General features: G+C 39.8%; 1 protein-coding gene across 2 annotated transcripts in view; it reads left to right on the forward strand.

Moving 5' to 3' along the window:
- IL18R1 (interleukin 18 receptor 1) overlaps positions 1 to 15,335 on the forward strand; it is a gene marked incomplete at its 5' end in the record, with an annotated part of 34,125 nt that extends 18,790 nt beyond the window's left edge. For both annotated transcript variants that reach the window (XM_081254430.1, XM_081254431.1), the window contains 5 exons: positions 2,376 to 2,496; positions 5,649 to 5,788; positions 7,834 to 7,995; positions 10,773 to 10,931; positions 12,948 to 15,335. In XM_081254430.1, coding sequence (XP_081110556.1) covers positions 2,376 to 2,496; positions 5,649 to 5,788; positions 7,834 to 7,995; positions 10,773 to 10,931; positions 12,948 to 13,303 — 938 coding nt within the window. In that variant the 3' untranslated portion in view covers positions 13,304 to 15,335. The remainder of the gene's footprint in view (positions 1 to 2,375; positions 2,497 to 5,648; positions 5,789 to 7,833; positions 7,996 to 10,772; positions 10,932 to 12,947) is intronic.
- Positions 15,336 to 16,239: the final 904 nt, after the last annotated feature.

The following is a 16,239-nucleotide window of genomic DNA, read 5'->3' on the forward strand; positions in this document are numbered from 1 at the left end:
CTCACTTTAAGCTACTATTTTATGTATTTCTCTCCTGCATATGTTATAAAACCCACAAGAGGGCTTCCCTGGTGGCACAGTGGTTGAGAGTCCACCTGCCGATACAGGGGACATGGGTTTGTGCTCCGGTCTGGGAGGATCCTGCATGCCGCGGAGCGGCTGGGCCCGTGAGCCATGGCCGCTGAGCCTGTGTGTCCGGAGCCTGTGCTCCGCAACGGGAGAGGCCACGGCAGTGGGAGGCCCGCGTACCGCAAAAAAAAAAAAAAAAAAAAAAAAAAAAAAAAAACCACAAGAATTTGGCATTATTATTGCTTTAAACACAAAAATTATTTTGTATTTACGCAAATGTTTGTCCTTTATTGCACTGTTCATTTCTTAATGTATGTCCTTGCTTTCATCTGGGATAATTTTTCTTTGAGAGTGAGACATTTCCTTTGGTATTTCTTATAGTGTGGTTATGCTGGCAATACATTCTTTGGGCTATTATTTACTTGAAAATATCTCTATTTACCTCCAATTTTGAAGATTTTTTTCAATAATTTCAATAATTCTAGGTTGGCCGTTTTTTCCTGCACTTTAAAGATGCCCTTCTGTTGTTCACTGGTTTCCATAGTTTCTGCTGAAAGACTGGCCTTATTATTGGTACTTTGATGTGTCTTCTTCTTCTGGCTACTTTCAAAATTTTCTCTTTCTCTTTGATTTTGATGCGTCCAGGTGTGGTGTTCTTTGCATTTTTCCTGCTTTGGGTTCCTCTGAGCTTCTTGAGTCTGCAAGGGATGTATTTAATTAATTTGGGAGACATCCTCTGCTATGTCTGAATATTTCTTCTTCCCCTTTCTTCTCTTCCTCTCCTTCTCTCCTCTCCTCCAATTACACGTATTATGCTCTTGTTCTGTTATTTTTATTTTTTTCCCTTCTGTACTTTAGTTTTGATCTTGGCCTGTACTCGGCCTTAGCCGAATCCTGACTTCTTTTATGCTCAGTCTCTGTTAAAACCATTGAGTTCTTAAATTCATGTTTTTTTCAGTTATCAATTGCTCATTGGATTCTTTTAAAATAGGTTACTCTTCTTTGTTGAAAACATCCATCTTTTCATCTACCTGTCCCTCTTTTCCTCTGTTTTCTTTAACCTATGTATATTAGTTATTTCATACTCTTTATCTGCCACGTCAGGCATTTGGATCATCTTTGGGTCAACTTCTATTACCTCTTTTTTCTATTGATTGTTGTCCCCTTTTTTTGCCCTTTTGTATGTCTCTCTTTGTTGTTGTTGATCTTTCTGTATCTAAAACAACCAAGGTGAATGAAGTTTGTATTACTTTTCCCTAAGAGTGTTTGCCTTTTCTTTGTTAGGCAGATAATGTGAGGGTTTGATCATCTCAATCCAGTCAGGAATTGAGCTGAGCAGTAGCTAGGATGCAGGTTTGTTGGATTTAACCTGCTTTTCATCTCTTATGGCTGGGGGGAGACTCCAGTCACGTGTGTGTTGTCCTCCAGTGGGACTTACTCTGCTAAGTACCATGAGACAACACGAGAAATCATTAGGCCTTTCCAGCCTCCTATGCTGCCCAAGCCCTTAGCAATAATCCTGTGAGCCCATGTGGCTGTCAGCATCTCCATTGGAGTCTCTTTTCTCCATGAGATTCCCTCTATTTTGTACAAACCAAAGCAAATTCCTTCCAGGAATAAAATGATGGCTATCTCAGCTCACCGTGGAAGGACTTTATTCCTGACTGTAGTTCATCTGTTTCTCTTTGTTTTCCCTGCACTTTGATGTCTTTAATTTTTAGCTAATTTTTTTTGTTTTGTATCCATTTTGTTTTTCCAGAAGTTACAGTGGGTATATAGGCCTGACACTACCTATAGGTTGAAAAGAAAGTCCACTGGCCATCCTAAGTTTTTTTTTTTTTTTCTTTTTTTTGCTGTACGTGGGCCTCTCACTGTTGTGGCCTCTCCCGTTGCAGAGCACAGGCTCCGGACGCGCAGGCCCAGTGGCCATGGCTCATGGGCCCAGCTGCTCCGCGGCATGTGGGATCTTCCCGGACCAGGGCACGAACTCGTGTCCCCTGCATCGGCAGGCGGACTCTCAACCACTGCGCCACCAGGGAAGCCCTGGCCATCCTAAGTTTTAATAATTGATTTAGACATAAACATTTGAAGAGAAGCCAGTTCATAGTTTGGTGATGACTTGTAATTGCAACCTAATTTCTCTGATTTATAATTTTTTTAAATTGCAAAACAAGGCATTTTTTTCCTTAGATGCAGCTCTATATTATCATTGTATATTAGGTTAATATACATTGGCTGTATTAATTTCAACCTTTGAGAAACCTAAGTTTCTAAAATCTGAACATCGGTTGTCAACTTTTACCTAGGAAAAGATGTACAGCTCAACTGCTCTGCTTTGCTGAATGAAAAGGATGTGATTTACTGGAACATCTGGAAAAAAAATGGAAACGATCCTAATGTACATGAAGAGGAAGGGATAAGAATTAGGTATGAATATGTGATATATATAATATATATCATGATATACAAAAATCATATAGTATCATATATATATGAGATAAAAACACCAGACTCCTGAATGGCTGATAGGATGCTTGAGATGAATTTAACTTATAATTATAACTTACATATTTTATAATTTGCATACTCTAGGCTGACGCATTATGCAGAAATTTATTGCTGAGACCTAAATTAGAAAAAGAAGGTCAATGAAGCTTTTTAGCATCGCCTTACAGAAGTAGCTTTTGGTCAGTCAGGATCTGATGGGGATGGGGACTTTACCTAAGCATCTTATAAAAGAGTGATTACCTAGGCCACTGTCATCTGAATTTTGAAAATTGTGTTAAATGCTTTGTTTTTACTAGTATACCAGAGAAAAGACCAAGTCAGGAGCCTGGGACGTGTACAAGTTATTCCGGGCCCCTTGTGTGCAGTAGGCATGCCTAGTTGTGTTGCCCACGTGTCACCGTGGGGCCCGCTGGGTATCCATAGGTGACAAAGCACATCATCAGTACCTTCCCCTGAGGACCCTGGGGGCAGCCCTGGACACAGCCAGGCCATCCATCTATGGCTACCTGTCCAGATCTATGCCCTGTACTTAGATTACACACACAGCTTTCTTTGTTCTGATTGTTGAAAATAATTCATTATAAGATACTTGAGAATGACCAAAAATCACAAAGAGAGAAATAGCCCTCTGAAGACAGCTTTGTGTGTGTGGCAGGGGGAGTGGGGTGGGTGGATTTCTTTGCTGGGCGTGAGATATGCTGACACAGACACTGCTTCCTGCTCTTTAGAGATAGTTCAGAGCTTCTTTTTAGAACATTCCTTACAGGGATTATCTTTCTTAAAGGTGAGAAGTGAGGAATTTTCTCAAGTCCAGAAGGGTCCCCAAAGATTGTCAGGTGTAAGTGATGACCCAAGAAAATACTAATTTAAATGACCAGTCTCCTGCCCTGTGACATCCTTGTTGGTCCATTGACACTGATCATAATTATGGCAGCACTTTCCTGTCAGAGTCCATTAATGGAAATTAGAAACACACTAAGAACAGCTAGAAAAAGCAAACAGGGCAATGGTTAGATATAAATATCTAGGAGGCAGAGTTGGCAAAAATTTCCAAATGCCATCTAGTGTAAATAGCCTATATTAAGGAATGGTTATACTTATTCAAACAAAACATGCTAATAAGCCTATGGCCATTACAATGTTTCTGAATGGCTTTGGGTCATTACTGTCATTATTAAGGTAACTGTACACTCAGATTCTAGTGAGTAGTGGTCCTAAGGTGTCTGTCACCTTAGCTGCACTTGTGAGGGTTTTTTTATACCCTCGCCCAGAACCGGGTTCATAATCAGCGCTCATGGAGTGTTGGTTCAGCTGGATTTCATGGCTGTCCTGCCACTTTATCTTGTCCTCAGCGTCTGGCCCCCACCAGATTCCTGCATTTCCTCTTTCTCATGACCCATTGTTAATCTCTGAAGGCATAGAAGACCAATTCACCAAACTTATTAGAAACGGAGCTTCAGTTAAACTAAGGGCTTAAGCGAGGCTAAATCTTTGTACTGGGTGCATGAACTTATGTCATCTATTTTGGCTTCTCAGTGGGGTTTTTTTTTTGGTGCTTTCTTTGTGGATTTTACATTGATGTTAGATGGTTGATATTTCTGGGTGGGTGACTTCTGTACAGAATTATGACTTCTCTTCTAAAATGCATTTGAGACAGTTAGAGGCTACAGTGGGTACCACATCCCAGCTGCGGGGGGCCTGGCGGGTGAGCGACTACACCTGGGAGTGCTGGCTGACCGCACACCTTCAGAGCCTGCCACTAGCAGGAAGCAGATGCCAAGAGCATGTGCCCTGCATCAGGGACAGGGTGGCTTGAGTCCTTTTAGTAGAGAAAGAGAGCTGGCTGCTCCTGGTGGCCTCCGGTCATTTTCTGACACTCACTGAGCAGCTTAATTGGCATTTCTCATGTGCTTGGAGGTGTCTGAGAATAGAGGTTTTAATTTATTTTAAATGCTGAACAAAAGAAGAGTGATCGTTAGGACTGCAAGGACAAACTTGATATGAATCTGCGTCTGTATTAACGATCCGCAGCATTGTCACAGCTGGTGGAGACTTCACAGTGGGAGGAATGCTGAGTAGTCAGGACAGGAGGAACAGGGGAAAACGCCGACACACCTGGGAGATACTGAGGGTTCAGTTCCAGACCACCACAATAAAGCAAATATCACAATAAAGCAAGTCACATGAATGCTTTGATTTCCCAATGCATATAAAAGTTATGTTTACACTATACTGTAGTCTATTAAGTGTGCAATAGCATTGCATCTTAAAAAATGATGGGGCTTCCCTGGTGGCGCAGTGGTTGAGAGTCCACCTGCCGATGCAGGGGACACGGGTTTGTGCCCCGGTCCGGGAAGATCCCACATGCCACGGAGCGGCTGGGCCCGTGAGCCATGGCCGCTGAGCCTGTGCTTCCAGAGCCTGTGCTCCGCAACGGGAGAGGCCACAACAGTGAGAGGCCCACGTACAGAAAAAAAAAAAGGTACATACCTTAATTAAAAATACTTTATTGCTAAAATAAATGCCCAAACCATTATGATAGTAACATCAAAGATCACTCATCACAGATCCCCTTAACAAATATAATGATAATGAAAAAATGTGAAAGTTTAAGAATTACCAAAATGTGACACAGAAACATAAAGTGAGCAAATGCTGTTGGGAAAATGGCACCAAAAGACTTGCTTGATACCCTGTTGCCACAAACATTCAATTTGTAAAAAGCGCAGTATCTGCGAAGCATAATAAAGCAAAACTCAGTAAAATGAAGTGCGCCTGTAATTGAGAGAGAGAATATTTTCTTGTGTTTTCAACTGAGCATCATTACCTCCCAGGCATTTTAATTTTAGGCAGTTTACAGCGCCGTCCCCAGATGGTCTCAGGAGGGCTGAGACCCCCAGGGAGCAGGGGGCTCACACTTGAAGAGAGCCCACCAGAAGGGGACTATTCCCTGGAGTCCACAGAGCTGTGTCTTTGTGCAGATGTATTTGCACATACAAATTCCTCTTTCATGGGTAACGTTGCTGGCAATGACACAAAGCCTATTGCTAAACCATTTTCCTCTCTTACAGGACTTCAGAAGGCAAATGGCTTGCTTCAAAAATACTGAGAATTGAGAATGTTAATGAAAACAATCTAAACTTTTCATATAACTGCACTGCAGCCAGCGAGGGAGGCATAGACACCAAAAGCTTCATCTTATGGAAAAAAGGTGTGAGAAATTTTATCTTTGGCAGTTTGTGGAAACCTGGAATGTTGCAGCTGAGAGACCTGTCGTAGCTCATCACTTCCTCATCTTACACACCAGGAACCAAGCTCCTGAGAGGTGAAGGGTTTGCCCTGTGTCACAGGCATTCAGTGGCAGAGCTGGTGCTCAGCCCTTGCTGCAATCCCCTGTGCCCTGATTCCAAGCAGAGAATGAAAACCTCAAGTGTATTCTTTTGCTCTCCATCATATTCCAGTCCTGTGTAGCAACCAGGGGCCCAGAGCGGGGAGGTAGGTAGAGCTCAGGGTTGGAGATGCTGGTGGGTGAGAGTCACAGGGGAGGTGGTCCGGGCAGCTCTGGCACACTCTGAACAACAGGAGGAAAGTTTGCTGCTTGGTGTAGGATGAGGCCAGTGGTCCAGGAGTAATTGCCGCCTCCACTGTACCTTAGCTGGGCCCTGGGCACAGGGGCCCTTGGGTGTGGTCTTTTGTTCAACAAAGACTAACTTAGGCTTCCCTCTCTTGGGATAGTCCCTGGACTTGGCAAGTGGACAGTTAGTTGATGGCTCTGATCACTGGACTCAGAGTTTTTTAGTGCCTACCTGATGGAGGGCATCCTCCACCAAAACAGTCCAACCGAGGGCCACAGACTCAGGAGCTGCTCAGAAGTAGTTCTGTAAACTCTCCTAGATCAATGCATGGCTGTGCTATCTCTGCCATAGATGTTTCTACCCTGATCATTTTTTCCTTCTGCTGGGCTCACAAATGTTGTGTGGGGAATAGGGTCTTTGACTCCACCATTATCCCTGGAGGAGTGTGTGGGCCAACGTGAGAGTGTGTGTATTTGTGCAGCACAGTCATAGATATGTAAGCCTTTCAGAGATGCAGGAACCCCAGGGCCTGGCTTTATTCAGAGTTCACTTACTAAGCAACGATGATTGCTTACTTACATCCTAATAATTAATTTTACCGGAAAGATAATCCCTAAAATTGTGTCAAGATGACAAGAGTTTTATGTATGCTTACTCTTTTTGACCTAGAGATCCCACCTCCATTAGAATCTACTCTAGGAAAATAATCAGAAACATAGATAAGGGTTTATGCCTATGTTCATTGCAGCATTATGTATATTTATGAAAAATTGCAGTCGATCTAAATACTGAGATAGTATGAATTATAATTTTAAAGACCTAGAGAAATGCTCATAATATAATGTTAAGAAATAAAGAGTGATCACCAGATGGTTCCAACTAAGTAAATGTTTTCAGGGAAAAAACAAAACCTGGAAGGAAATGTACTAGCATGTTGGCGGTGGCCATTGCCACACTGTGGGATGGTTATTAAATAATTATTCTATCCTTTATACTCCTCTGTGTTATCTCATGTTGTCCATAATGAGCATAAACTGAATCAATCTAGGAAACGTAATTTTTTTCTCAAAGGACACTTTCATATAAAAATATACAAAAATTCTCAGAGCTGAGTGCCAGGCACTGTGTCAACTACTTATGTGTAATATTTAACCCTCCTCCAAAAGAGCAACCCTATAAGTGAAGGAGAAAATATTACTAGCTTGATAGCTGTATTATGTGTACAGATGAAATACTAAGAGTTAGGGCGTCAGTGACTTTCCCTAGGATACAAAGCAGGTGATGGAGCCAGGCTGGAGCCCACACAGACTCAGCTCAGTGCTTGCTCTCTCGAGGTTCTGTACCTCCATATATGTTCCCAAGCCGCTAGCTGGGGTTTAGGCGTGGGTCTCTCTGAATTTCATCCTAGTGTCTTATCATCCTAGAGATCCAACTTCCAAAACTGTGGACAGACTACATTGTAATGCTTTCAGTTCACGTCTCTGAATACCCTTGTACACCTTTTTATGGAGCAGAGAGGTCCCCACTGGAGACTAAAAGCAGGACTGCAGAGTAACTCAATTGGAATGTGTTGGGTAGACAAGTAGATTTGTGTTAAAGGTAAAAGCTGACCACCACAGAGTGATGACAAAAGATGCTGGTGAAATTTCTCTAATTTTTCCCATTTTCTTTTTCTTTCTAGAAGACCCAGTTGACATCCCCGGCCACATCTTCACTAGAGGAATGATTGTAGCTGTTTTGATCTCAGTGGTCATTGTGTGCCTAGTGACCGTGGGTGCCATTTATAGAGTTGACTTGGTTCTATTTTATAGACATTTCTTGGGAAGAGATGAAACCTTAACAGGTAATGAATGTCATGCTGGGATTTCTTATTTTACAGTTTTATTAAGAAGCTATATAAATAAACATTAATCTTCACCTCATTTTGATTAGACTGTAGACATATTGGTGGTAGAAGTTTTCCATAAGAAAAATTGATCTGAACGAATCATCCGTTATGAATGTTGTCTGGGCCACTTTTTCTTGTGCTTACTTATCTGTTGCCAAAAATTGTTTTCTAATTGTTTCACGCATGTGTGTCGTGTCCTTCTAAATGCCCTGTGAGATGGTTAGGCCCAGGGACTGTGTGTCTGAATGTCATTGCTCACACAACATCTGGTGCCTTTACAAAGTTCGCACTCAGTAAAGGTCATTTAAATTGAATTGGGAATGCCCTGGCTGTCCAGTGGTTAAGACTCTTGTGCTTCCAGTGCAGGGGCACGGGTTCAATCCCTGGACAGGGAACAAAGATCCCATGTGCCACGCGGCAAGGCCAAAAAAAAGAGAATTGTATTATGGTTCATTATTTTAACCTGGCAAAGGACGCTGCATGATGTACTTGTAAGAACCTTGAAGTGCACACCAAATGACCTGAGTTCCAGTCCCCTAGATCTGCCACTTTTCATCTACTCCAACTTCTATCTGGTGGCTGTCTCAGTTTCTCTATTTTTGCAGGTGACTAGAAGTCCTCAAGATTCAAAATAGCTATCAAATTTTAAAAAAAATCAATCTAATCCATTGCACTTGCTTTTGTTTCCATGTGTGTGTGCGTGTGTGTGTGTGTGTGTGTGTAGGACATACGTAGTTCAAACACCAAAAGTCTTAGCAATTATACATGTATACTTGTCCCATGCCTGTTTCCCACCCCATCCCACATTGATAGTATATCCAAACGAATATGAATAGAGAATCTTATTTCACTCCTCTTTAAAAGACAAATCTTGGCATGCTATGCGCCCTATTCTGAACTTTGCTGTACTATACCTTGGATACCCTTCCATATTAGTTTATAAAATCTCTCATTTTTTAGGGTTGCACAGTGTTTTATTTCTGTGGATGTATTATTATTTATTTAGTCACCATGTGATGGACATTTGGGTTGCTTAAGACCTTTTGTTATTACAGAAATGATGTGGTGGATAACTTTTGTACAGTTATTGTTTCATATGTCTGCAGCGTAACAGAAGGAAAAATTCCCTAAAGTGGAATTACTAGAAGTGCAGAGGTGGACACAGTTGTTAGTTTGATTGATATTTTACCAATTTGCACTCCATATTTCCCTACTGCCTACCACCTTCAAAGGACAGGAGTACATTTTTTTCCTTACCCACAACCTTTTGGAGATTTGTCAATCTGATAGATGAAATCTGAGGGGTATCGAAGTGTAGTTTTCACTTGCATTTTGCTTACTGTGCAAAAGTATGAGCAACTTCTCATGTGTTTAAGACTCATTTGTATTTCCTTTCTCAAAGTACCCATTCATATTCTTTGCCCATGCTTCTACTGGGTTGTTGACTTTTTTTTTTTACTTGCTCATTTTCAGCAGCTATTTACATTTTAGGGAGGTTAGCCTATTTTCTATAACATAAAATGCAAATATTATTCCCAGGTTGTTGATAGTGGTGTGCTTTTGACTTTCTTGATAGTGGTATGCTACATGGAAGACTTTTTAATGTGCAGGCATACCTTGTAGATACTGTGGGTTCAGTTCCAGACCACTGCATAAAGCTAATATCACAATAAAGTTAGTAACACGAAATTTTTGGTTCCCCAGTGCATATAAAAAATATGTTTACACCATAGGATAGTGTGTCAAGTATAAGATAGAATTATGCCTAAAAAACAAAGTATATACCATAACTTAAAAATACTTTGTTGCTAAAAAATACTAGACATTATTTGAACCTTCAGGAAGTCGTAATCTTTTTGTTGGGTCTTTTTTTGAGGGTCTGGCCTCGATGTTGATGGCTGCTGACTGATCAGGGTGGTGGCTTCTGAAGGTTGGAGTGGCTGTGGGAATTTTTAAAAGTAAGACAACAGTGAAGTTTGCTGCATTGATTGACTCTTCCTTTCACAAATGATTTCTCTGTAACATGGGATGATGTTTGATAGCATTTTTCCCATGGTAGACCTTCTTCCAAAACTGGAGTCAATCCTCTCAAACCCTGCTGCTGCTTTATCAACTAACTTTATGTAATATTCTGAGTCCTTTGTTGTCATGTCAACAATATTCACAGTATCTTCACCGTATCTTCACCAGGAGTAGATTCCATCTCAGGACAACATTTTCTTTGCTCATCCGTTGAAAGTTTCATTGTGCAATTAAGTCACATCTTCAGGCTCCACTTCTAATTCTAGTTCTCTTGCTGTTTCCATCATAGCTGCAGTTACTTCTCCCATGAAGTCTTGAACCCCTCAAAGTCATAAAATAATTTTCATATTTTTCCTTTGAGTTTTTATAGATTCATTATTCACATTTATAACTTCTAATTTACTAATATAAAAATAACGAAGTTAATTCACTTTGCTTTGAGCTAAATTTGTCATTAAGTTATAGAATTATTTGTTTTCTGTGAAAAATATTTTATTCTTTTATTTAAGAGCTTCATTGAGGTATGATCAATATACAAAGAACTGCACATATTTAATGTGCACTGTTCGATGCATTTAGAGGTGAGGATGCTGTATTTAACTTTTCTTTTTCAATGATTCTGTTCCCATTTTTCAGAACTTTCGCTCAAATTTGTACTTAAATAAACCCTTATTTTCACACTAATTAAAAGAGTCAACCTTATCTCCTAGATGGGAAAACGTACGATGCTTTTGTGTCTTACCTAAAAGAATGTCAGCCCGAGAACGGAGAGGAGCACACTTTTGCCGTGGAGATTTTGCCCAGGGTGTTGGAGAAACATTTTGGGTATAAGTTATGCATATTTGAACGGGATGTGGTGCCTGGAAGAGGTAAGAAAGGAAATATAGAAAACTAGTGGAGTTTTCATCTTTAACTTCATCTTTACTTTTAGAAGATGAAGAGCTTAGCCTTACTATTCTGCTATTCTGCTTGCTTAAAAACAAACAAATGAAGTAGTCCTCTAAACCAGAAATAACCAGCTAAATCAATACAAGCAGTAGTGAAAAGATGAGAAAATTGCACTGTTTCCAAAAATGGCCTCTTAGGGACCTGGTCTCTTCACTTGGCTTCACAGTTCTCTGAGTCTTTGGAGAAAGGAAGTGGGCATTCCATTCTCAGAAGCAGGTCCAGAATCATTATCATGAGGCATTTATCTAGAAGTACCCCACAGTAAGAATACCTCTTTTGATGACATTTTGTACAGCAGAACCAGTTCTTAATTTAATATGTGATCCTTTGGACTATAAAACAGGTTAATTCTTACCAGAAAATGTTTCTTCTTTATTGTGTTAACATTGGTGAGAAAATTGAAGTAGAAATTAGGACTGATGGCAAAGGATAAATAAAAGGAGATTGGTGGTTCCTAGAATAATTTAGTTGTGAAATTTTATTTTTTAATTAATATGTAAATACAAATGGCTATAATACATATATTGAAGTATATTACAGTTAAAATCAAAGAAATTTAGTAACATTTCCATGTTTTCTCTGAAAGTCCTCCAGAGCTTTGAAGTCTTCCAGAGATTTGGAATCTGGTGTCAAATTATTTTGGATGCTGACGCATCACAAATTATGCGATACAGATATCTTCATAGTTACCATCACTCATTCATTCATCCAACATTTACTGAGCACCATCCTTGTGCCAAATTCTAAGCTGGGCATTTAGGACAGAGTAGGAAATAAGAAACAGTTGTGTTTTTTTTTTTTTTAATCCTGGGTTACAAATTAAGAAGGGAAAATATTACAAATCAGAAATGGAGAATACTTTTTAGTAATAGATAACTTCTCAAAAGGAATAATATGCCAAATTGTCAGGTGCATTCAACACTGTGATATTTTTGTGCATCACTCTTTGTATCTAAGAAGACATTCTGTCACGTACAAAGTATTTCTGCTTGACTTTACATCAGTTACATCAATTTTTTTATATTGGGATTGGCCCAAAAGTTCATTTGGGATTTTCCATAAGATGTTACAGAAAAAGCCAAAAGAACTTTTGGGCCAACCCAATATTTCCATTATTTTTCTAGGAGTCATTTTAAAAATAGATTTCTTCTTAGTTGTTAAATAAAAATAAAGAATGTTTGTATATTCTATTATGATTAGTTTTGGCTAAGAACTCCATCTAAGGAGGGCTAGAGGTCTAGAACAGAGGTTGGCAGTCTTCCACCCACAGGTCAGGTCCTGCCTGCCACCCTTATTGAAACAGCTCTACACATGTGTTCATGTGTGGTTTGTGGCTGCTTTTGAGTTACAACAGCAGAGTTGAGGAGCTGTGACAAAGACTGTATGACCCACAAAGGCCAAAATATTTACCACCTGGCCCCTTCTGTGGTCTAGAATAATGGCAGGATTTTTTAAAAAATCTTTTAGTTCAAATTTTACCATGTTCCACCATCCATGTAAAGAGGCAAGATAGTGGAATGGTTAGGAACATATACTCCAGAACCAGACCACTTGAGTTCAGATTCTGGTTCTGCCATTTACTAGCCACATGACTCTGGGCAAGTTACTTAACCACTCTGCTTTGGCTTCTTCATCTGTAAAATGGGGGTAATCACAATACTTTCTTCATAGGGTCATTATGATGATTAAATGAGTTAATATACATAAAATATTTAGAAGAAGGCATGGCACAGAGAAAGTGCCAAGTAGGTATTCATTATATCATTGTGTAGATGATTGCTTTTTTAATAGGCATATAAAGTTGAGAATTAATGGTTTATCTCAAAGAAAACCTTACTAGTGAATTTGAGTTAATACAAAATAGGACTGTGCAAAATGATTTTAATCTCATGCCCACCCTTTCAGTTTTCTTAATCTGCCACCTCTTGTATATTCAGCTGTTGTAGATGAAATCCATTCACTGATAGAGAAAAGCCGAAGACTGATCATTGTCCTGAGTAAAAGTTATATGTCTAATGAAGTCAGGTATGAACTTGAAAGTGGACTCCATGAAGCACTAGTGGAAAGGAAAATTAAAATCATCTTAATTGAATTTACACCAGTCGGTGACTTCACATTCTTGCCTCAATCACTGAAGCTTTTGAAATCCCACAGAGTTCTGAAGTGGCAGGCCGATAAATCTCTGTCTTATAACTCAAGGTTCTGGAAGAATCTTCTTTATCTGATGCCCGCAAAAGCAGTCAAACCATATAAAGATGAAGCAGAAGTCTTGCCTGTTTTTCCACAGCCCTGATCTTCAGAAAAGCTGAGCAGAAGAAAGAACTCTTGACACTCTGGGGACTGAGTGTATGAGCCTGTTGATAATGAAGAGCATTATTCAAATATTTAACTCTACTCTGTGAATGTCCTAGTCACAATCTGAAAATGAAACTTTTCATTAGGTTGCCGGGGATAAGACCAAACATTGAGCTATAGTCGTGGGCTCTCAGAAGACCCTGGAATTCAACAGAAATGGGTCTCCTGTTTCTCCCTCTTCCATAACTGGATGCAGGCACTCTGCTCAACCCCATATTCAGCAACTGTGAGACTGCACACGGTGCAGAATAACTTATGCCTTAAAATAAGGACATGTCTTTAAGAGATTTTTAATGCTAACAATTGAACTGAAGGATTTTAAGTTCACAAAGTGGCATTTCTCTATGAGCCAGTAGGTGACACAGGAACTGGAATGGTGCTTTCACGACCTCACAATAGCTCCCTACCTCTAAACACCTCTGACAGTGCCTGGGATGCAGGGTGCAGGGCAGGGGTCTGGGAGAACCGACAGGGCTGCGAGCAGAGCAGGGAGTGAGGTGTGAGCTTCTGTAACAGGGCCTCAGCCTCAGAGCACGTGCATTAATGTATCCTGTCTACAGCTGCAGGCCTACAGTTCTTGAAACCCCACTAAGATGCTGCAGAGGGCTTGCTTAATTGGACCTCTTTGTGGGAACTTCTTAAAAGGAACTCAAAACAACTTTTTAATCTTTCATGCCAGACACAAATTTTAATTCAAATAATTTTCTGGGACTTTCCAAAAAATGTTCTAAAACATTTGTTGATTTTGCATAAATGTTTAGACACAGGATGGTTGCCAGATCAGATGAGTTACTCAACAGCCAAAAAAGGATGGTTACTTGCTTGATTTTTAAAAGATGACAGATTTTAAATGCCCTTTGGGTGGAGGCAGCATGGGAGCCAAGACACTTGAGCTCAAATCCCGGGTTTACCGCTTCCTCTGTGATCTCCGGAAACTCTTCTAAATCATCTGTGATGCAGTCTCCTCATCTGTAATGTTAGAATTTATAATAACTGTACAGGGGGACTAAGTGAATAAATACAAATGAAGCTCTTACAACAGTTCTTGACACAAACTTAACACTCAATAAGTGTTGGTATTGCTACATTTGTTATTGTGGTTAATTATCACCTAGGTCAGTTATTTAGTGGTGGAAAGAGAACAAGATCTGGAAAGGAAGGCAGTTTTGACTTGAGGTGATTCATTCTTACAGAGAAGCATAGAGGAGCAGCACATCAGCATATCTGCATTGGACGTCTGCAACTTTTCACATTGGAAGACATGTATCTGTCTCCTTAGTACTGGGCCTTCTTGACGGCCTCAGAAGTCTGTTCATGAAAATCACTGAGTGAGTGATAAATAGCAGCCTTACAGAGAAAGGAAAGAGCTGGGTAAGTTTGGAAGGCAGGTTAGAAGATATAAGTGCGACATGAATGTTCCAGAAAAATTTAAAGCAGAGACTGTTTAAAACAGCTGTGGTACTACTATATATAAAGTAGATAATCAACAAGGACCTACCGTATAGCACAGGGAACTCTACTGAATGTTCTGTAATAACCTATATGGGAAAAGAGTCTAAAAAAAGAATGGATCAGGTGAATCACTTTGCTGTACACCTGAAACTAACACAACATTGTAAATCAACTATACTCCAATATAAAATAAAAGATAAAAAAATAAAATCAGGCAACTTAAATAATAAAACAGCTGTGGTAATACTACTGAAAATCAAAGAAAAATGAGATTTTCCTCATATTTTCAGTGTAAGAAAGTGGTCTAATTTTTGTAGCACTTAAAATTTTGCCTGCTAGTTGGATGGCTAAAAAAAGTAAAGGAATTTAATTACTAAGAAGATTTATATGTGAAAATATATGGTCGTGAGAAATTTTATGGCTATCATCATAGTCTCTAATACACAGAATGATTTGCTTTTCTTTTTTATTATGTATGCTTTAAATACATTAAATGTATTTTGTATTAAATGTGTTAAATGTATACAGTAAATATATGCTTTAAAATACATTAATGAACAAATGGTCTCGTGCCTTTATTTTTGAAAAATCTCGACATCTTTTTCACTTAGTTTAAAATTTCAATCCCTCAGTCTCAACATAGATTCCCACCTTTTTAAATAAGATATGGATCATTCCAAATGAATGCTTAGATCTATCTTTTTTTATGTCAAATTTCTTTGTACCTACCTTCTTTAAAATCCATCCAGGAGCAAAAGAAGAATTCCATTCCCTCTCACAAGGCCACCCAATGTCCAGCACAAATATTAGGTCTTCACGTGCCCGTTAACTCATGTGCATATTTTAAAGTTTAAGTGCCAAGCACTTCCAATCAGGACCAGTACCTAACTTTTATTGATAGAGTAATGTCATTCTCTTCTATGACTCAAATGTCCTTACACTGTGGAGTCCATTTCAGAGAATCAGTGAACAACCAGCTGTCTAAGATGTATAAAGAAACAACCCATGTATGTCTATTATATGCTGGAAACATTTATTAAATTCGAGTTATACTCTCGTAAAGCAGAGAGAGACCTTATTACCCACATATTCTAAACCCAGGAACCTGAGACACGGTCAGTCCAGGGGCTTGAGCTGGGTATGCAATTAGCTAGTGTGACCAGGCTGGGGCAGAGAGGGGTACCGTCTCCTCTCTGGAATTGCCTGTTGCAGGGAGACGAGGTAAGTTTTGGGGGGCTGTAGGCACTTTCCTGGGGAGGCACCTTATACTAGGAGGGTCTAGAACAATCTTGCAGAGAGGAAGCAGGACTGCTTAGGACCGGCTCAGAGGAGGTTAAAAGAGCACGAGGGCTCTTCTAGGCTCCTAGGGTAAGGATGGAGGGGGAATAGCACTCAAATCCTCCACAGGATGGAAGTGTACAC

Source organism: Mesoplodon bidens, assembly GCF_964165515.1.
Source record: "Mesoplodon bidens genome assembly, chromosome: 14".
NCBI classification, from domain to species: domain Eukaryota; kingdom Metazoa; phylum Chordata; class Mammalia; order Artiodactyla; family Ziphiidae; genus Mesoplodon; species Mesoplodon bidens.